Here is a 22441-nt window from a genome sequence, read left to right on the forward strand (position 1 = left end):
TCTACATATTCTGAAGGGATAAAAGAATACCATTGCTCTCATAAAAAGAATTAAAAGTTTCAGGAAGGCATTAAAAATGAGGGAAAATATTTGTATTAAAAATTGAGTGGAAATTCTTTTAAAATTGGTGCTCTCTTCATTCTATTATTTGACTGGGGGTGGGGTGGCTGAAGAGATGAGGAAAGAAGGGGACAAGGGGGCAGCCAGGTAGCACAGTGGATACTGTACTGGGCTTGCAGTCAAGAGGAAATGGGTTCAAATCTAGCCTTTGATATTTCCTAACTATGTGATCCTGGGCAAATTGCTTAGCCTTATTTGTCTAGCCCTTCCCCTTAAGTCATTTACTTTTCTGAGCCCACCAGGCAAGTCTCTATGAAAAAACAATTGTAGAAGGAATGCTGCTTTCTACTGGCACTTAGAGTTTCCTCTGGTGGAGCTCCCTATATCAATGAAATCACAAGCCCTGCAAAAGAAAATTTTCCAATAATTGTCTAGGATTGTTAATTTCATTAAATTTGGAGACAACTGAAATACATTAGCATCATAGATTTAAAGCTGAAAAGGACTTCAAAAGCCACCTAGCCTAACCCCCAGTGCCCAGAGTAGTTCAATGACATGCAGAATTTATGTTTCAGGGTCACATATGAACCCAGGTCTTCTGTAATTTCTATTCTGAGCTTTTTCTTTTTCACCAAACTTTAAAGCTTCAAATCCTTTCTAATTTTTTTTATACTTAAATTTTAAAGTATACTTAAGAAGACTCTGATAGCTATTGACTGACATTTCATTTCTCTGGACCTTGATTTTCCCATTTGTAAAAAAAAATAATTAGACCAGATTATCAATGAGGTACTTTTCCAACTCTGAAACTATGCAATTAGTGATATTAATCACATGCCATCAATTTATATTCTTCAAGTAAAATGGCTTAGGACTAAGTCCTAAAATGAAGGATCTAGAAAATAGCCACAGTTACTTTTTAAAAAATCTGTTTTAAAACCCAATTAGTTTACAAAATGAAGCTTCAGCCATATATTCAACTCACTGGATTAATTTAGAACTATGGGGGGAATCCTTTTAAAGACCACATAGGGTTTCTTTTGGTGGTGGTTATTTAATATTAGATAAGGATCACATATGGAACCAAACCAAGAACTGGCTTTTTATAAAGTACTTTTATATGAGAAAATTCACTAAAATTCTTGTGAAACATTAATACTGGACATGGTTTCTTATGTATTTCTAAATGATGTGATTTTTTGTTGTAATTTTTAACATTTCGCTGAAAAAAACTCCAGAAATAAATTATTGTAAAAATACTGTATTCTTGAAACAGATCAAGGATGCTATTTTGGTCTAGACTTTTATATTCTTCTTATGTTACTATTAATGGATTATATATGCACATTTAAAGAACACAGATTTTAGCATTTAACTATGAACACATTCTTCCCAAGTGCTGGACTTAAGATGTATGCTGTACCTTACACATATTAAAACAATCATAACTGAAAGTATCATGGGGCTAACAGATTTTCTATACAATATTTTTATGAATTGTTGTTAGAAAAAATAATTAGGAGATACAAGTTCATTAGTCTTTAAAAGATGCTTATAAAATAGTTAAGAATTGCAATCTTCATTTTAAAGACTCAGAGATATAACAAACAAAAAAGACAAATTAATTCTCCTAAGATCTAGGTTGGAAATATGAGTAGAATCCAGATTTTGAGCCTCGAATAGCACTTAACCCTTAATTCAAAAACCTCTTAAGATTCAAAGAAAAATCTAAAATAATTCAAAGAGACTAAATTATTTATCTCAGTTCTACTACTTAGGAAAGATCATTTCTCTGGTCTTGATGGCAAAACTTCTCATAGACAATTAAAAAGAGAGGCATGTTGCTCTCTTAAAATCAGTGATAAAACAGTTGGTTCTTTTCAACTAAAATGTATTAAGCACCCTATTTTATACAAAAAAAATATACAAGGTTCTCTGGTAGATGAGGTTCAGAAGAGATAGTACTCCTGTTGTCATGGAATTTTCACATTTAATACATCATTTCCCAAAACATCAGTAATCTATTCTTCCAACAAGTGTGCCAGGTCTTAATTTTATGCATTTGGGAGGAGACAAATCAATAGTTGCCAAATTAATTGAGGATCTCTTTCTTTAAAAAAAGAAAAACAAAAATCAAATACAACCAAATCTAAAATAAACCTCCCCCAAATTCTCCTTTAATTTTGGAAATAATCTACTTCTTTTTCATTTGTAAACTCACTGAAATTCTTAGAGTATGAATAGAAAAGGTTGTACAAAAGGAAAGAGATTTCTAAATATTTCCAGCCTGATCAGAACCTGCAAACAAGATATTTTAAATGTGTGCAGGTGTGTGTTTATGTGCACATTTGTAGTTATGTTCAAACCAGTTTGTTGAGGCTCTGAAATTATAGAATCTAACCTACAATATCAAGTACATATTCAAATAAGCACTGTTAGTCTGCCTATAAATAAAACTTGTATGGAGACTACTTTAGGACGTAAAACTAGGTCATTAAATGAATTATATGAATGAGGGTGTTATATACTTTGATTGTGTATGAAGGCACAGCATTATTAAATACACTACATGCAAATATCACTATAGTAGGTTAGTACTTGACAAAGAAATATAAATAACATCCTACTTCAAAAGACCCATAGACAAGGAACTCTGGACTTGAATACAGAAAATATATGGAGCTGTCAAGTACAAGACATGTTTAAAAATGCATTTAAGTGTTTTGGATAAATGCATTCAATTTTCCTAGTTAAATATATAAGGCATAGGGACCTGTGATTTCATTGGCATAAAGAATTTCTAGGTGAGGACATTTTCTCTCCCATATTGGTCGGCACCTTCCCCACATCTTATAATTTTAAAAAGGTATATAGAGTACTGAGACATTAAGTCACTTATCAAGAAGCATACAAGTATGTTGTCAGAGGTGGAATTTAAAACCAGGTCTTCCTGGCTTCCATAACAATGTTTATCTAATACACCACACTGCCTATCAAGTTAGCAGATAGCAAAAGTTTTTTGTTTGTTTGTTTGGACCAAATTTTCAATTTTGGCCTTAAAAAACATTTAAAACTTCCAAAGTTTGTGATGATAAATTTCAGGATGTTTGTCATTTGTTTCTTAAGTATCTAGATATTACACCAGGCATCGCAGTAATATACATGGAAGTTGTCCTTTTTCTTTTATTTTTAGGAACATTAATTTTTGCTAGGCAGGCATTTTCACGTAAACAAAACAAAACAAAAAAGAAAATGAATAGAAATCTTATGCCTTTAAAACTCATGTTTCATTATCCAACATAGGAAAAAGCATTCTAATGAGCAACATTATCAGAGCAGGAGTAATATTGAACAGTGAACATTTTTTTATCTGTTTCACTACTAGCAGTCAATCATAGAGTAGGATTGAAAAGGGACCTTAGGGGCCACTGAGTCTTGTGGAGTGGAAAGAACATGAGGTTAAGAGTTGGGGGAAGTGGGTTCAAATCCTAAACCTGCTACTTATTATTAATGTACACTTCGGATTCATTTTCTTCATGTATAAAATGAAAAGGCTTGATTAGGTTATCTTTAAGGTTCTTTCTATCTCTAAATATAGGATTCTTTTGGCCAAGCCCTATTGAAATCATGAATCCCATTTAGGAATATGGACTCTAAAACTCAACTTTTCTGTCAGGCACCCTCTGAATTTTTTACTTGTCCTGAAACATAAGAAAACTGCAGAATACCAACACACACACATGCACAAACATATATATATATATAATACAATATATAGAATTCTAAATATTATATATATATAGAATAATTATATATAGAATTCAATGCATTGTATGTAGGACATGAGGTATGACATTCTCTCTCTCTCTCTAATACTAACATATTTTCATATTCCTAAGCAATGCTATTATACTATCGTATATCATTCTAGTTGCAGGTATTATATCTTATATATATATTTTTTAATTTTTAAAATATTTTTCCATATTTCCATAATTCATTTCCTTTCCCTCTCCTCTTCGCTCTCATCTCCCAGAGCCGACTTGCAATTCCACTTGGTTGGGCATTATATGATTTTTAAAAAATTTATGCAAAAATTAACAATCACTGGTAATAATAAAAAATTATAATAATTACAAATGATCATTTCCTATATTTTAAACTTTAACATTACTTTAAATAAGATTCTAAGCATGGAATCTATTAAATAGCACAATACAACTATGGTTCTATGCCTTGCCAAAACTGTATTAGCCACTGAAGTACATGCAAACTCACAAAAATATAGCCTGCACTTCTAATAAAATTCATGTAATTACCTGCAGTGGGATCTGTGACTGCTTGACTGGTGATGCCAGATGGTGGTTCTTGAAGCTGGTATGTCGCATTTGTAGAAGGTGTTGTTGGACTGGTGTTGCTGCTTGTCATGTAATGTGAAGGGTACGGTGAGCTATTATAATACTGTGCATACTGACCCTGGCCAAAGCTGGTATAAGATGCATATTCCTACCAAAGCAAAAAGCAACCAAAGAGGATTCTGTCAAAATACTGCATCAAACCTTCCAAATCATAACAGTAATCACATGTTTATGTTGCTTTTTCTATGTACTTCACATAGTAGGGCAAACAAAATAAACATAGGCTAACATGTTTATACATGCAAACATGAATCTTATGTAATATTGGGAATGTTTGGACACTTTTTCATACAAAAAGATATATATTGCTAGCAAAAATTCAGTCACTCACCAAATGTAAACAACTTCATTAATTGAATATTTTAAAAGAAAATAAAAATTTAAAAGAAATTGTGGGAAAGTCCATTAAAATATGAGAAGTCTTTATATAAAGAGGAGCATATTAGTTAACATATTCCAAATATTTTTACATTTTTGCTTTACAAATTTACCTGCTGTGAGCTATTAAATCCAGAAGAATTTGTGAGAGAATTATTTCCTGTATAAAGTCCTGATGAGGTTGTAAAACTGCTACCTAGAACAAAATGCATTAAGAAATCAGTCACTAAAAATTTCTGTAGTTTTTGCTCTATCTGTAGGGTAATTACATATATTATGACACACTAACAATTTCACATATCTGCCTTTTATGGTTAAAGTTTAATTTTTAAAACTCTGTTAATCCTTATCATTTAATATCATAAAATATTGATGATTTGATTCCTTTTACAACTAAATCCCTAAGGCTATAAGTCTAAAAATATAAAAATTTGAAGACAAAGGATTTCCTGGTCCACCTGAAATAGATATAAACAAGGGCAATATATTTTATTTATTTATTTATATATTTTATAAACTGTCAGTCATGTAATAAGTTTTTTCTTTTAAAAATAATATTTGTTTTAATTATTTCCTTTTTCTAGAGAACCTCAAATGTGTTCACATATTTGTATATATTGACATGTTTTCTCTTTCTACAGTAATTAGTGTATGAGCTAATATCATATCATAAACATGGATAAATTATAGCCCTCAGAGAAAATTGTTATGCACATTAATCCATGGAAAACTAGGGCCAGAGTTTAATTTATTAGAATCTCCTGCAAAAATTGAAAATGAATTAAAGATTACTTCAATGGCTACTATGTAAATACATATATATGTGTATATATATATATATATATATATTACGCATCAAACAAAGCTCCTAATCTTAATAACATTAATAAAATGTATTTGGTGTGTTATATAAGAGTAAATCTTGCCCTAGTTAGCATGAGATTTATTTTTAATTTTTTTTTAAACCCTTACCTTCCATCTTAGAGTCAATACTGTGTATTGGCTCCAAGGCAGAAGAGTGGTAAGGGCTAGGCAATGGGGGTCAAGTGACTTGCCCAGGGTCACACAGCTGGGAAGTGGCTGAGGCCAGATTTGAACCTAGGACCTCCTGTCTCTAGGCCGGGCTCTCAATCCACTGAACTACCCAGTTGCCCCCTACCATGAGGTTTTTAAAAGATGAAAAAAAGACATTTTCTCTCCTTGTCAAATAGTTTTCAGCAACCATCCATTATTCTAATATCAAACATTTCTATAGAAATTATTTCTAAGAATTGAATTCATGCAATATTCCTCTTTGTCAGATAATGTATGATCATTTAGCAGCTCTAAGGTTAGATAACCTTAAATCTAATTCAGATTGAGAAATTCTGTTAATCACCCTGATTCATCTGTTGAATTTCTTTCTATGTTAACATTTCAACAATGCAATAAACTTGGACAAGGATGTAATATTTTGTGCTATGAAAGTAAAAATTCTTTGGGCACCCATTTTAGATAATAAATATAATTGAAACATTTGCATACTACTAACATCTACTAAAACTACCCAAACCCAATGAAAATTTCATAAAATATGATTATGTTTATCAAAATCACATTATCCACTTTTAGCATTGACATACAGGAATTTTTTTTATTCTATATGCATGTATATCATTGTTTAGCTAGTTATTGTTAATATGAAAATACTCATTTAGACAGAACAAATGGATAGTGTTTTGAAAAGACTTTGCAAATTGGCATTTTCTATAAAAGAGTATTAATTTCAGTGCAACAAAAGGACATGAATTTGTTACCTTTAGCTATTATATGAACTAAAAAAGAAAAATATACTTTTTAGAATAATGATCTCCCCAAACCCACCCCCACCCCCCACCCCCAGCATCTTATTCTTTTGGAAGAAAGATCAGCAGGCAATTTTGAAAACTATTTGTCCATTCAGGTATTACTGAGTAAATTATGCTTTGGCATACCAAAATGGCACCCAGGAGACTAGCCAGACTTAAAGGTACTTCCGAGATTCTACTTTAGCCTGTAAATACATTTGCTGGCTGACTTCAGGCTTCACTGGGATTCCACTTAGAATTTTGAAGCAGCTATTTACTAAATGGTCCCCTAGTGGCCTGAAAGCATTAATGCAACTTCCAAAAGTCTTCCTCCCAGGGAAAGTACACACTGTAGTATACACTTACTGGAAAATCTTCCTTTGATAACATTCATTTCTCCACTATTTGTGCTCCCTATTTGTCTAGAGTAAGATTTAACCAGAGGAAATAACTAGCATTTCTAATAATATATTGATAATACAGACAGACAGACAGACAGATAGATAGATAGATAGATAGATAGATAGATAGATAGATAGATAGATAGACAGACAGACAGACAAAATATTACAGATTTGGTGCTTAGATTTTTTTTTTACATAATCTCTTCCTATCTACTAGAGCTAAAAGCAGCATGTAACTAATTGGAACAAATTGCTGTGAGTAAAGAACACTTTATCTAGCAGGTATTAACAGTAAAATGCCTCTCCCCTCTACCCCTCCACCCCCCAATCAAACATGTACGGGTCAATTCTTTCTAGAGAGAAGTGGTATTTTATCTTATCCAAAAAAAAAACAAAACACAAAAAACAAAAAACAAACAAACATCTAGTTTATTTATTGTTTGATTCAGAGAAGAAAAATGAGATCATTTCCCTGTTTCTGCATATGTAGGGTCTTAAACATCAATTGTTTTCAACATAGAATTAGTAAATGATTAGAAGACATCTAAGAACAAGGGCACAACTGCAATGTTTATGTAGCCTAAAGTATCATGCTATAGTGGTTGCTAAACTCTATCTTTACCCTGTCTCTAGCTCCACTATTCAATAATGGGATTTTCAATTGTTTATGTTGCAAGCTATTTGTGCTGCTAAACAGAATATATAGAATACGTGAGATAGAAAGTTAAAAGGAGCATTGTTTCACACTCAAGTCCAATAATAAAATGAGATTAAAGGTTTATATAAGATTTGAATGAGCCTTTTCTCCAAAGGATTTGAATTAGACCTAAGGTATGTATGGTTCCTTTATGACACGAATTTATATATTTCCTTTTATATTGATGAGCTAAAAGAATCGTATAATCTTTGAGATACAGAGACTTCAAAGGCCATCTACTTCAACTTCCTGTACAATAATAGAATCCATTTTAGAACATCTTATGCTTATTGTTTTTTTCCCCAAATTTTGTTCACTTCCAGTACCTGGGAGAATAATAATTACAGAATGAGTCCATTCCTTTATTAATTTCCTAGAAAATTCTTCCTCGTGTTTCTTTATCTACTCCCCTGTACCTTTTACCTATAAACTTAGTTATTTCCCCTTGAATTATATAAAATAAGTCAAATTTCTCTTCCACATGATAATACTTCAAGTATAGGAAGCTAGTTATCTTGTTTCAGTAAGTCTCTCCATTTCAAGTTTATATATTTCCATTTCCTACAAATGTTATATAATTTTTTGAGACTCTCTATATTAGTCATTTTCTTCTGGATTTGACACTACATATACAACGTTGCTTTCGTTCAGGTCCTTATTAACTCTCAGCTAGACTAATGCAAAAGAATCCTAATTAGCTGCCCAGTCCCCTCCCAATTACTTCATATTTTACATTTAATTTTTGTGTGTATTATGTTCTTCTCACTCTCTCCCCTCTCCAATAGAATATAAACTCGTGAGAGTGGAAGGATTATTCTGATTTCATCTTTTTATTCTCAGTACCTAGCATAGTGTCTGGCTCAAAAATAGCTGCTTTGTAACTGCTGGAAAAATAAATTTTACTCTACTATTTGTAAAAATGTGCCTCTTAAAATGTGGCATCTAGTAATGATCATGTTACTTCAGATAGCTGTGGAACTCTTATTGGATCCCAGCATTATTTATGTAGCCTCATTTTACAGTGGATTTTTGGCAATCATGATAAAATAATAGCAGTAATAATAATAACTAGCAGTTTTAGAGTGCCTAGATGGTGCAAAGCACTTTATAAATATCTCTCTTGATCTTCATAACAACTTTTGGGAAAGAGGAGTTTTTTTTATTATTTCCATTTTATAGTTGAGGGAACAAGTGAATTTATATGAGTTTACAATCCACTAAAATTATAAAAATTATATTCTGGTCATATACTCTGTATGTATGATTATTGAGTGGATTAACTAAATGAATGCCTCTACTAAATGCATCCCTTTTAGATGTCACTTTGTTAGAAAAATCAGCTTGTTAGATTAGACTCCATGCCACAGTCTTAGGATATCTTTAGGAATCTTGATTCGGCAAGCCAATTAAGGATTTTTGTCTACTGAGAAGTTAAGGATATCTTCTGCATGTTCACTCAAGTTATTGATAAAAGCTTTGAACAAGAAGGAGTTGAAGATAAAACTTTGGTGATATGCCACTCCAGAATTCTTGTTCCAGGTTAACATATATATGGATCATATATGTATATAATAAGTATTATATGTAATATATGTAAAAATAATTTACATGTAACATATAATATGGTTAATATATTGATATAGAATATATTATCTATTAATATGATATATAATAATATTTTTATATGTAATACTCTGCATCTTCTTGTTTGGTCAGTTAGAAAATCACCACATATTTATTCCTCAGTCACAAGAACATAACAAAATAACAGGATCCAGGAATTAAATGCATCTGTGAGGTCATCTAGTTCACCACATACTTGTCCAAAGATTTCCTAATATATCCTCAATGAGAAATTATCCAACACCTGCATGAAAACTTCCAATAAAAGGAGGAACCTATTGCCTCTTCTAACAGTCCATCAGTTTGTTCAATGCCTTGAAGAAATCCATAGTTATAGGGGCAACTAGATGTCTCAGTATATAGAGAGCCAGGCCTGGGGATGGGAAAACCTAGGCTCAAATCTCGGGTCAGACACTTCCTACCTGGGTGACCCTGGGCAAGTAACTTAACCCCAACTGCCTAGTGCTTATTGTTCTTCTGCCTTAGAACTGATACTCAACTTCAATTCTAAGATAGAAGGTAAAGGTTAAAAAAAAAAAGAAATCATATATTTAGGGTCTATAGAATTTTCTTTATTTATCCCTATCAATAAAACTAAACCTGTACAACCCTGTACAACAATGAAAATTTAAGGAAGCAAGAATGGCCTCCTTACTTGCATATTTGATAAAAAAAATTAATGCTAGTAAATCAATTTAAGTAAATAAAATTAGGCCCAAAGATTACATAATAAAATTTAAAAATTATTTAACCTAATGAAAATTCCTTAAAGAATAATTGAGAATTATCATTTTTATTTCTCCATATTTTTTAATTTTAGCATAATTAGCCTTAAATAGCATGTGCCTATTATCAATAAAGAATATCTCACATTTATATAGTGATTGGCCATATAGAAATCAACTCAATCCATGATTTACTTAAATCCTCACAAATGATGGTCTGATATTAATATATACATATATATAGTATTATCCCTAATTTACAGTGAGTAAGTTGAGCTTCAGAGTGGTTTAAAGACTTATCTAAGATCATATAGTCATTTAGAGGGAAAGAGCTAAGAATTTAATCCAAGAATTCTTTATTGGAAAACTATTTCCAGGATGCTGCTATCTTTCCACTAGCAGAATTCTTTATCTCCTATGATCTGTTTAAATGATTTACCACTGTGAAACTTCCAGATATGTGTATGCATATGTGTGTCACAATGTGTGTATGAATGTGTATAATTTGACTTACAGATATTTTGTATATCCATATGCAAATGTCATCTCCTCTAGCTAGAATCCTTTTAAAAAAACACTTTTTTTAAACCCTTCCTTTCTGTCATAGTAGCCCTTCTAAGATAGAAGGGCAAGGGCGGGGCAAGCAAAGTTAAATGATAGTCCCAGAGCCACATACCTAGGAAGTGTCTGATGTCAGGTTTGAATCCAGATCCACCCCGACTCCAGGCCTGGCATTCTATCCATTGTACTACCTAGTTAACTCCACCATAATAGGTTCTCGAGGGTAGAGACTATTACTTATGTCTTTATATCCTCTGTAACTGACACATAGTTTACTTTCTGGGGGAATGACATTTTTGGAAGAGAAAATTGCCATTTTTATCAGTACTAAGTTTTTAATAATAAAAATTATTTTTCAACATTGTTCTCTTCTTATTTGATGGGTTTCCATAATTTTGGTAGGCAAGGTCCTACATATTTATAACATAAAATAGATGAATTCATGCCCAATAGTCTTAGAAATATTTATTGGGAACTGGTTTTGTACGATACTGCTTTTTAAAATTATTTATTTGTACCTTAAAATTCTCAGGTATATCCTCCATCACTCCTCTCCTACAGTACTATTGTGGGATGCAAAGAAATGCAGTATATGCCATGCTTACTTCTTTTGAGAGGAGTTAGGAAAACAAAGTAAATAGGAATTATGATATAGTACACAGAGCACTAGGTTCTAAGCCAGGAAGACTTTCAGGTCCTGTCTCAGATACATATTGACTCTATTACTCTAGGACAAGTCACTTAACCCCAATTGCCTAGCTCTCTTAGAATTGCTTAGAATTGTTACCAAGACAGAAGGTAAGGGTTTTATTTTTAAATATAGAACAAGTTTTAGGGGCACGTGAAGGGATTGAGGGATAAGATAGTTGAGAAAGAAGAAAAGGAATGTTAGGTAGATTTTCCTAACCAAATATGGGATTAAAAGTAAGAACAAATACTCAGCAGAATTTATTTATAGATTATGTGTAGCATTCTTCAAGCAAGGATCAAAATTATATGTAAACCAATTTTAGGATCTCAAAATTTCAAGTTAGGAACTTGAGAGCAACTGAATTTCCCTTTCTTCCCTTCAAGGGTTTAAAAGTTGGGGAAGATAAAAAGCTATGATAAGTCCATGAATTTACTTGCTATGTGTGGCAGTGCTGAGAGACTCTATCTATGAATAAATAAATGAATGAAAAAAATTAAGTATTTACTTTGTGCCAGGCACTGTGTTATATGGTAAGGATACAAATACCAAAATCTAGGGCGTCCTTTTCTTTAAGGATATCATATTCCAAGTGGAGAGGATGGATAAAGGCAGACACAGACAACACATATTGGAGAATAGTGGCCAAGAAAGGGAATTTTCAACCAGTGAGTTAGTCACAGGGGTAGTGAATTCATGTATAGATCAACTGACGTGCCACTTCCAAAAGCAAGAGTGTTATATGATTACTCATAGCCCAAAGGGTGACTAAGGGGTAGGGAGGGAGGGGAGCAAGAACATTAATAGAATTGCGTAGGGGATTTGACATGGATCTGTCCTTCAGGAAAATTACTTTGGTGTCTATGTAGATAATGAATTCGTATGAGAAAGAAACAAGAGAGGGAGAACCAATAAGCTGGAACCCAGCCATGTCAATCCATCCTATGTGACTCTCACTTATTGATCACAAGAAAGCTTCATAAAAGGTAGGAACCGTCTTCCATTTCTGGAATCACAAGCATAACACTGGAATCTGTGAACTCTCCATCTTTTGTCTCTTGCTCTCATGCAATTGATCCATTATCTTATCTAATCATATATGTCTAAGATTACATCCTTCATATTGCTTTTTAAAATAATCCCTCATTTGTATTGTGTTGCATTGTTCACACTCATCATATGCCTATTTAGTCCTATTTAGGACTTTAGGTGGCCCTCATTTTCAATTCTTTAGGAACTATATTCCCAATGATTTTATATGCATCAGGGACATGGATGGATAAGATCCTTTAAGGCAAACTCTATTATAATATAATGTAACATAAAATCATAATGTAATATCTAAAAACTTACAACCATATATCACAACAGATAAAATGTTGATATTAAAAAGATAGATTTCTGTTTTAGGTAGAAAACTATTCATCAAAAGAAATATGCAATATCTTATTAGCATTTTAGTCTTCTTTCTTCCTCCTGCCCTCTTTTGTGCCTAATTCAATTTCTGTTTAATGCTGTGAGTTGTCTAACTGCATATCACTGCCTGAACAATAAGCATTCCAAATCCAAATATTTTGTTTTGTTCCTCAGGAGAAGGGGGTATTAGGAGGGGACAGGCTGGGTTTTCTAGGAGACACTCCACAGTGGACAACATTTATGTTTGTGCAAGTTGACTGAAAGGTATAGAGAATACAAGTCCCACCACATTGTATTTGTTAAGTATAAAATACATTTGATTTAGTAGACCAATTTGATTTGCCTTAAAAGAGATGCCAAACATGTAGCATGTGGCCCACAAAACTCCGTGCAGCCATAACCAGATTAAAATATAATGGGGACATATTTAATAATATAAATAAAATATAATAAAACAATATAACATTACATTTAAAAACTAAAACAATATGTGGCTAATGAGGGATTCTTATGCATATATTAAGTGACCCCATTTACATTTGAATTTGCCTTAAAGGATCTCCTCCATTCATTTCCCTGAATCATCTGAGAAAATCACATAAAATGCCTTGAAAGATACAAGAGATATTTTGTTAATGATCCTTTGATTATTAATGTCAAGTGGTATAAAACATGGAGACATATATGTGACAAAAATATTTGAAGTTGTCACAGACAAGATTGAACATAGAGTCCAAGTCAAACAAAGATTTTCTATATATAAAAAGTTTGTAGATAATGTCGAGTCTGGTAATACTTTGAAATCTCAAATGAGGCATTCTTTACACTGACCCAGATTGCAATCACTCCTTACCTCAGTAAAGGGTCTTTATGGGCTTCATTGGACAGAGTAACTCAATGACTAGTGGCCAATCTTTGGGTGACCAAGACCCTTCTAGTATAGCTAAGATGTCATTGGGCAATGTCTGAAGCTTCTTTTTATTGTGGGGAAGATGAGGACTTTCCAAGCCTTTACTTTCCTGATACAGATCTTGAAAACTCAATTATTCCCATATCATGGTTAAAATATGAGGATAAGTTTCATTAAAACTTTCCCAACAAGAATACAACATAATATATTTGTATTGTACTTTGTACTTTATTTGGGAAATTTGGCCTGGCAAGATTTTATTCTTCAATTCATAGCTGAGGAAATAGTTATAGACCGATTAGATAGGATTTCAGAAAAATCTAGATTCTTTGGGTATAGGGCAATATTCACTGTTGCCTTCTGATTCCCAATGCTTTTCACTGTATCTGGTACACAGAATGCTTTTCTTCTGACTAAAGTAACTTAGCCATGGTCATAGAGTAAGGTAATGACAAAATCGGGACAAGAAATTAGATTCTCAAGCTCTTTCTCCTAAATTATTTGGACTAAAACACAAGCCCTACAATTCATTTTCATGGATGGTGCCTGAACTTGATGCTCATTTATAAAAATAAAAAAGTACAAAGAAACATATATGGTAGAAATCAAGATATTTACAGGATAATAATGATAAGGATAGCAACTCCCATTTATGTAATGCTTCAAGATTTATTGTTGGGAATGATATGAAAGAAAACTACCATTTCAATAAGTTGAGTTTTTTAAAAGTTATTGTCTTTTCCAACTGAAAAATTATTTAGATAAATGGTTTAAAATGGTAAATAAATGGGGCCCTTATTGAGCATATCACAAAAATTATCTTTCATCTTGTCAATATCACTGATTCCTACAGAGAAAGGATGATAGTCTCACCAACCGTAACAAACAAGAAACAGCCTTCTCAGAAGATGCTGTCTGGGCCACCCAGGATTATGATTGCTAAGTAACAATAGGAGGGGAAAAAAAGATTTGATTTCCCATTTTAAATTAGTTGTGTCAACACATAGGGACTGCTTCCCTATGAAGAAAAAAAAAGTCTAAAGTTTTATGAATAAAACATGGGAGTTTTAGTCATTTAACTTAAACTGCCCAGCTATAACTTCAAACATGATAAAAGCGGCAACGTCTAGGTCAAAGGTCTATTTAGCAAAGAACAAGGACCCACATTAAAGCTAGGAATCTCAGCCAGCATAGGAAGAATGTTGGAACCTGCTGGGGCTTGTCTGTAGTTCCCATGTGGAGGACCTTTCTCTAGTACTTAATCAGCAAGCAGGAGGCTAGAGTCTCCTGTGTATTTTCTACAGAAGTCCATTTGCTTTTCTTCATTGGCCTCTTTGCCATGGGCTATGTCTATCATCAGGGCACAATATTTGCGGCAGACGTTAGTGAAGCTCTCTGGGGAAAAGCCTATGAAGGCCAGATGGGCTATTTAAAATCAAGGTTTTTCTGCTTGCTTATGTCACTTAAAAATTCTTGTTAAAAGTCTCTCCACTTGCCCTATAGCCTATCTATCTACCCTATCCAATTTTATATAGGTGATAAAGGATATAAAGACTTCACATGTGTTTTTATGGGTAAATTTCTAATCTTATTGGCTTTAGTATTTTGACAAAACTATTCAAATATGCCAATACCTTAGCAATCTTCACTGGATAAACATCCCACTGGTTGAGGGCAGTAGAGGTTCAAGATATATATACAAGTCAATGATGTAAAAGTAATACAAAATGCTTCAATAACTATATGTACTATTAAGTTAAAGTAAAAAAATGCATAAAAATTCTAGCAAGCTAAACACTGAAGAATAATTATATAGTTGAAAGCCCTGAAGGGAAAAGCAGGTGATCCTACATTTTAAGCCTTAGGAAAGGAAAGTTCCAATAATTTATCTCAAAGTAAAATTTCATTTGTCCAACTGTTGTATTATTTCATTTTATGGTGGTCAAAGTAATTTTCTATCAGCAGATTCTAGACTTCAGTATAACCCAATAATGCCCCAAATTATAAAAACAAAATGTCTTCCTGAGATAATAAAATTGCTGTTCATTTTTATTTTTTTAAAAAGTACCATTTTTATCATTCTTAGAGAGCAATTTGTAATTGTGCAAAGAAAGGGACTATAATGTCCAGATCCTTTGATCCTAAGATTCCACTATCAGTAATATGCTTAAGAAAGTTAAAGATGAGAAGAAAGAGTCCATACATGACAAAATTTTGATAACAGCACTTTTGATACTAACAAACAACTAGAAACAAAGTAGATCACCACCAACTAGGGAATGACTAAACCACATGTATGACATAATAGAATATTACTGAACTGAAAGACATCATGAATATGAAAAATAAGAGAAGTAATGGGAAAACATATTGTTAAGTAGGAATAGGGAAACAATACACAATGACTATAACTTCCCACTTCTGTTAAAGAGTGAAACATTCTACACATTTTATAACATTTCCTTTTGAAATGTTAAGGAAAAATTTTTTAACTTTTGTTTTGTTTTACCAATCTAGTGTTCTGATTTTATAGGCATTAAAAAGTGAACTTAGTGATGGTGAGTGTCTTCATGCAGCCTTTTTCTCTTCTCAGGGAAAAGCATGAAGCTGGGCCTCCACTACCACAAATTGTAGAGTCAAGGTTCTCACATTTTATTCAATGCAGAGTGCAATAGATAAGGTCCAAGTCTGGGGAAATCACCTTCCTAGTTCTCCTCTGATAGTTTAAATATCCACGTTACCTTTTTTAAAAAAACATACCCTTTTTGGTGGCGAAGAATTGAAAACTGAGGCTCTATCCATCACTTGAGGAATGACTGAACAAATTATAGTATATGGAATGCTATTGTGCTGTAAGAAATGATGAATAGGATGGATTCAGAAAAATCTGAAAAGACATATGAACTGATACAAAGTGCAGTGAGCAGAACCAGGAGAACAATGTATATATGTGGTAAAAGGAATATACAATAATCAACTGTTAAGGATTAAACCATTACGAGGAAAATAAGTTTCCAAAATAGTCACAAGGGAAGCATGATGAAAAAAGCTATCTACAGCCAAAGAAGGGACTGTTGGAGTCTGACTGCAGATCAATGCAGGTCAAAGTATACCATCTTCCACTTCATTTCCTTCAGGAGTTTTTTATTGTGATCTACTATCATGACATAAGCAATGTGGAAATATGTATTGCATGAAATACTGGTATAGCCGATATCAGAATATTTACTATCTTGGAGAGGGAAGGGAGAGGAGAAAATCTGAATCCTAAAATGTCAGAAAACAATTGACAACAAGTGTTTCTACATGCAACTGAAAATAAATAAATAAATAGAAAGAAAAAAACACACCCCTTTTTTCAATTACTTTGAGCCTGGTATGTGACTTGCAAAGTGCTGTTTGATGCTTTTCCATGATTCAATTATATGACATTTAGACAGCTAAATCCATATCTGTAAAGTTCCACTGACATTTTCAACAACCACTCTGGTATTTAAAGCCCTTTATGGTATGGATCCAGTCAACTATACCAGGTTTATTCCATATTCATTCCTTTCACTCAGACCAATTTTTAATTTAATGTCCTACTTGCTGTTCTCCATACACAACAACCTACTGGCTGTCCCCATGCCTATGCTCATATTCCCTGTGCCTAGAATGAACTCCTTCCTGGCACCTGCTTCTGACAATCCCTAATTTTTTTAAACACCTTCCAATAATCTAAAATTTGCAAAAACCTCAACCTTACAAAACATCTATACATAATATATCTCATCATAGAGTAAAAGTGTCAGAATTGGAGAATAAATTCTAAAATCCCACTGCCAATTACTCTAAAATGATCAACAAGTATTTTTTTAAAAATTAAATGAACATTTATTATCATTAAAGGATGAACTTAAAAAAAACAATTTATTTGTTTAGAATATTTTTCCATGGTTCCATGATTCATGTTCTTTCCCTCCTCATGTCCCTCCCCCCTCCCAGAGCTGACAAGCAATTCCACTGGGTCACACATCATTGTTCAAAACTTATTTCCAGGTTATTCATATTTGCAGTAGAGTGATCTTTTAACGCCAAAACTCCAATCATATCCCCATAGAACTACATGATCAATGATGTTTTTCTTCTGCGTTTCTACTCCCACAGTTCTTCCTCTGGATGTGGATAGCGTTCCTTCTCATGAGTTCCTCTGGATTGTCCTGGATCATTGCATTGCTGCTAGTAGGAAAGTCTGTTACATTCTATTGTACTACAGTGTATCAGTGTCTGTATAATGTTCTCCTGGTTCTGCTCCTTTCGCTCTGCATCACTTCCTGGAGGTCATTCCAGTTCACATGGAATTCCTCCAGTTTATTATTCCTTTCAACACAATAGTAGTCCATCACCATCAGAAACCACAATTTGTTTAGCCATTCCCCAATTGTGGGAAACTCCCTCATTTTCCCATTTTTTGCCACCACAAAGAAAGCAGCTAAAAATATTTTTTGTACAAGTATTTTTCCTTACAAAGGATGAACTTTTAAGCACCTAATATATATGTCAGGCACTATACTAATCACTAAGGACACAAAACGCAAAAATGATCTCTATTCCTAAAGGAATTCACAGTATAATAAATGCACGTTATCAAAACAATATTTCATTGCACTAGGGATGCTATTGAACATGAAAACAATGATGAAAATGATGAATAAGTATAAGAATGGTAGTAAATTCTCCACTTAAGAAAAGTATTGGTACTATCTAAATTCTACTTTTTAAGCTCTGAAATCAATCCAGTCTTTATAAGCACTTAATATGCCAGGTACTCTCAATCTACCAAGAGAATTAGCTAAATACTCTGTTTGCTCTTATATTTAACAGAATAGGAAAGAAAGAATTCAGTCAATTCCCTCTTCATCTTATTATTTCTACTTTGTCCTTTGTTCATTTACTACTTTTTTATGGATGGGAACAATATGGACCATTTCTGAGAGTGTTGCAAGTAGACGGTAATATGCTCAGAGCATGTCAAATGGTGCAGTGATAGGGAAGGTAACTTCAATTCTTCAAGACATGTTTATAATACAATTTTTAGACTTGAAAAATTCACATACAGTAAAATTTCATCTAGAAATTCTACTCTTCCAAAGGGGCTGGGATGAAGTTCAGTTATGCAGTATTTATAGGAAAAATGATTAAATGAAAACAAGGCTAAAGAAACAACATTCCTTCTCAAGCACTTTAGAAGTAACTACATGCAAATAATCTGTTCAAGTCAATTTGACAAACATTTATAACAAATCAAAATTCAGTTTATGATCTACATAGTAACTCAGTAACCTGTCATTCTACCAAGGAAAATAATCAATCATGACTGCAATTAAAGCCATTTGTGCCTACAGCTGTTAAAAGGCAACATAGAACAAATGGCTCCTGGTAGCAAGATCTTAAAGGTATATCATATAGCAATGAACTTGAGAATAATTTCCCCACAGTGCTTCAAGACTACCAAAGATTCGCTGATTTCATCACTGTGGCTACTTCCTCTAATCAAATCCCAAATCCTCCATGCCTTAGTGGACCATCATCACCATGAGTTACTGTAGTTAAAATAACAAAAACTATCAAAGGATCATAGATACAGAGCTGGAAGGGACCTTAGAGAACATCTTGCCCAATCTTCTCTGTTTTAGATGAGAAAAATGAGGGATAGAGAAATTAAGAGTTTTGTCAAGATCATATATCTAATAAGTGATTGAGACAGGAGTCCCATTATCATCATCAAACACTGTCCTTTGATGTCTAATCTTCTGGTGATAAACAACTAGGAACTTGGCTATGCTGGTCCTACTTGGATACCAAAGGGAGTCCAAAATCAGGCTTGTAACTAAACCTTTTGAGCTTGGTAGGAATTTAAAGAGTTCATGTTTCTCAGTATAACTAGAGAATTTCCATGTTACTGTGGAGCATTAGAGAACAGATAAAAAAGTGGAGACTTCTTTTTTTACAGCAACAAATTCATTTACTGTCCCTTCACAAAAGGTGACTTTACTTCAGTACTTTAAAGATCCACAATGCCACGTGAGTCTGGCAGCATTTCCCAATATTTTTTGTTCTGCATATCCATTTTAAAAATAATAGCAACAAAAATGGGTGGTGAAACTTTAGGATAATGAATATCTTATTCTGAATATACTTTTACATTTCTTTAAGTGCTTAGCAAATGATTAAAATGTTAGTTTTTGCCTGACCCCCTCCAAAGCTCCAAATTGCTGCAGCAATAAAGTTATAATATACAGCTTGTTGTCATTGAGGAAATATATATTTGTAGCTTTGGTAGGCAGTTATTTACTTTTTAAGGTACCATTACAGAATTCCTAACATGAACTTCTTCAAATATCCATCATAACTCCCCAAAGGGTTCATGAACTACTAAAATAAATGGGAACCAAAGGTATAGAGTACTCCCTCTATTAATGAAGACCACAACCCTTCAGTAACTTAGAAGATGACCTCTGAGAGTTGCCATGGCTAAAAAACTCAATCATCCTAAAGCCAATATAGTGACAAGCTCCTCCAAATACAGCAAGATTCATACTTGCACAAGAAGATATTGAGCTCATGATTGAGCCCACACTTGAAGTATTTTCACCTTGGTAGGTGAAAACAAGAAATGTCTGAATTTTTAAAGGACTGAATTTATTTTTAGAATTATGTTGAATAAATTTTGTTAATATTTATGATTCCTATTAAGGAACCATCAACCCTCAACAAATGAACAAACCATCAATATGTACAATATAATTTGAACCATTATTTTTCACAAATGAAATTCTAGGATCATAGATTTAGAAATGAAAAGGGCTTTGGAAATCATCTAGTCATGGCCAAATTCTTCATTTTAGTAATGAAACTGAGACCCAGAGAGGTTAAATGATTTCTGTAAAGTCACAGAGGTGGGGATTCAAACTCAGGTCCTCTGGCTACAGTTTCAAAGCTCTTATTTTAATAAGCATGACTTTGCTGTTGCTGTTGCTAATATATGACATGACCCTAGTGCATAATATAGCTTTTTCTATACTTGAAAATAATATTTCATTGAAAATATTTTTAAGCTTATTATTTTTAAATAATCAGGTTACCCTCTCCAACTTTTCTGGATTTTGTCATATTATACTATATGGGCACATGATTCCCCTTTACAAACTTTATTTTAGTATTCTAAATGAGATAGTATTTTTAAAGTGTGTAGCACAGTCCCTGGCACATAGTAGGTATGTAATAAATAGTCGCCTCCCCCCTTCCCGCAGATAAATGAAGTCATGGGAAAAAAACAATGGCAAAATGGATACAAACCTTGCATTTGGTAGCTGTATGGTGCCTGTCCAGGTTGAGGAGTGCTAAAGCTTGTACCATAGCTTAGAAATCCTGTCTGTCCAGGTGTCTGGGATTGGGACAATCCACCTTCTGTCTTGATGCCTGCCCACAATGCACCTAAATCAGTTAGTAATAGCTTATCTAGTTGTTCAGATTCAAAAATTGGTAGAAATACAACAGTATTACAACAACTAACAATGGTTTAGTCACCAACCAGCTGGTAGAATTTATACTGTTTTAATAAGAGCAATAAGGGACATTTAAATTTCCAAGGCTATGCCATCATTACATCTTCAGGTTCAAATAAAGGGTTACTCCTAAATGGAATACATAAAATGTTCAAGTTCTTTCCCCAAATTCTGTCCTCTAGAAAACACAAACCTACCTTGACTACATATATTTGTGTTCTTTTGTAAAGCAATTAATAATATTAATGGACCTACTTTGATTTATATGAACAGTGTTTATTTAAGAATTGGAAAAATATATTTCTGTGATTCTATTTTTATCTGTGTTATTCAATAAGAGATTTTGAATGAGGCCAAAAATGAAAATCTTACAATCCCCATGGGTTAAACAGGGCAAACAGAAAAAAATGTCATACTTGCTTCTTGCTTGTTTTGTACTGGCTTAGCACTTGGGGACTTTGGGCAGAACAAAATCTTTGGCTGCTTTTCCTTAGAAAACTACTATAAAAATGAATAATAAGAACTAAAGGATATATTTAAGAATGCCAGATTTCTCTCTGCTCATAACGAATGTGATTCTACTAGAAAATTTCTCTTTAAATTCAATGAAGTGTGGTCAGCCATAGAATTAAGAGGGCAACCAATATTCCTAAACCAATTCCTCAATATTTTTCTGGAACACATTTGCCATACTCAAATAATTGATGATGATTTAGAGGGAATTTGGAGAAAAAAAGGCAGAACCATAAAGTCTTTTACCTAGTTTTTGTTTGTATGTTGGGGTGTGGGGGGGGTGAAGGGGAAGATAGAGAATTTGGATCTGTGATTTCAATAACAGTTGTGGAAATTCTTTTTGCTATATATCAGCAACTTCTCTGTCAATTACACTCTTAGAGAGCAGCTTGGGGAGCTGTGATAGCTGTAGTCTATGATATATGTAGTCTACTACACAACTAGTATTTTTCAAAGCAAGAATTTGAAAAAAAGATCTTCCTGACTCGAAGACTATTCCTCTATCATATTACTCAATCTCTCCAAAGTATACAATTTTTTGAAAGCCTACAAAAGGGGCATCTAGGTAGCACAATGGATAGAACAACAGACTTTGAGTCAAGAGAGCCTGGATTCACATCTAAACACTTCTTAACTGTAATCCTGGGCAAGCCACCTAACCCTGATTGCCTA

General features: G+C 33.1%; 1 protein-coding gene across 10 annotated transcripts in view; it reads right to left on the reverse strand.

The window, feature by feature from the left end:
- The window catches only part of EYA1 (EYA transcriptional coactivator and phosphatase 1), a 225279-nt gene that overhangs the window by 93174 nt on the left and 109664 nt on the right, over nucleotides 1–22441 (reverse strand). For 7 of the 10 annotated variants that reach the window (XM_056824103.1, XM_056824099.1, XM_056824096.1 and 4 more), the window contains 3 exons: nucleotides 21048–21185; nucleotides 4970–5052; nucleotides 4380–4566 (listed from right to left, as the gene is read on the reverse strand). In XM_056824103.1, coding sequence (XP_056680081.1) covers nucleotides 4380–4566; nucleotides 4970–5052; nucleotides 21048–21185 — 408 coding nt within the window. The remainder of the gene's footprint in view (nucleotides 1–4379; nucleotides 4567–4969; nucleotides 5053–21047; nucleotides 21186–22441) is intronic. The other 3 variants (XM_056824102.1, XM_056824101.1, XM_056824100.1) reach the window with 1 other exon arrangement.

Source organism: Monodelphis domestica, chromosome 3 (genome assembly GCF_027887165.1).
Source record: "Monodelphis domestica isolate mMonDom1 chromosome 3, mMonDom1.pri, whole genome shotgun sequence".
Classification (NCBI taxonomy): domain Eukaryota; kingdom Metazoa; phylum Chordata; class Mammalia; order Didelphimorphia; family Didelphidae; genus Monodelphis; species Monodelphis domestica.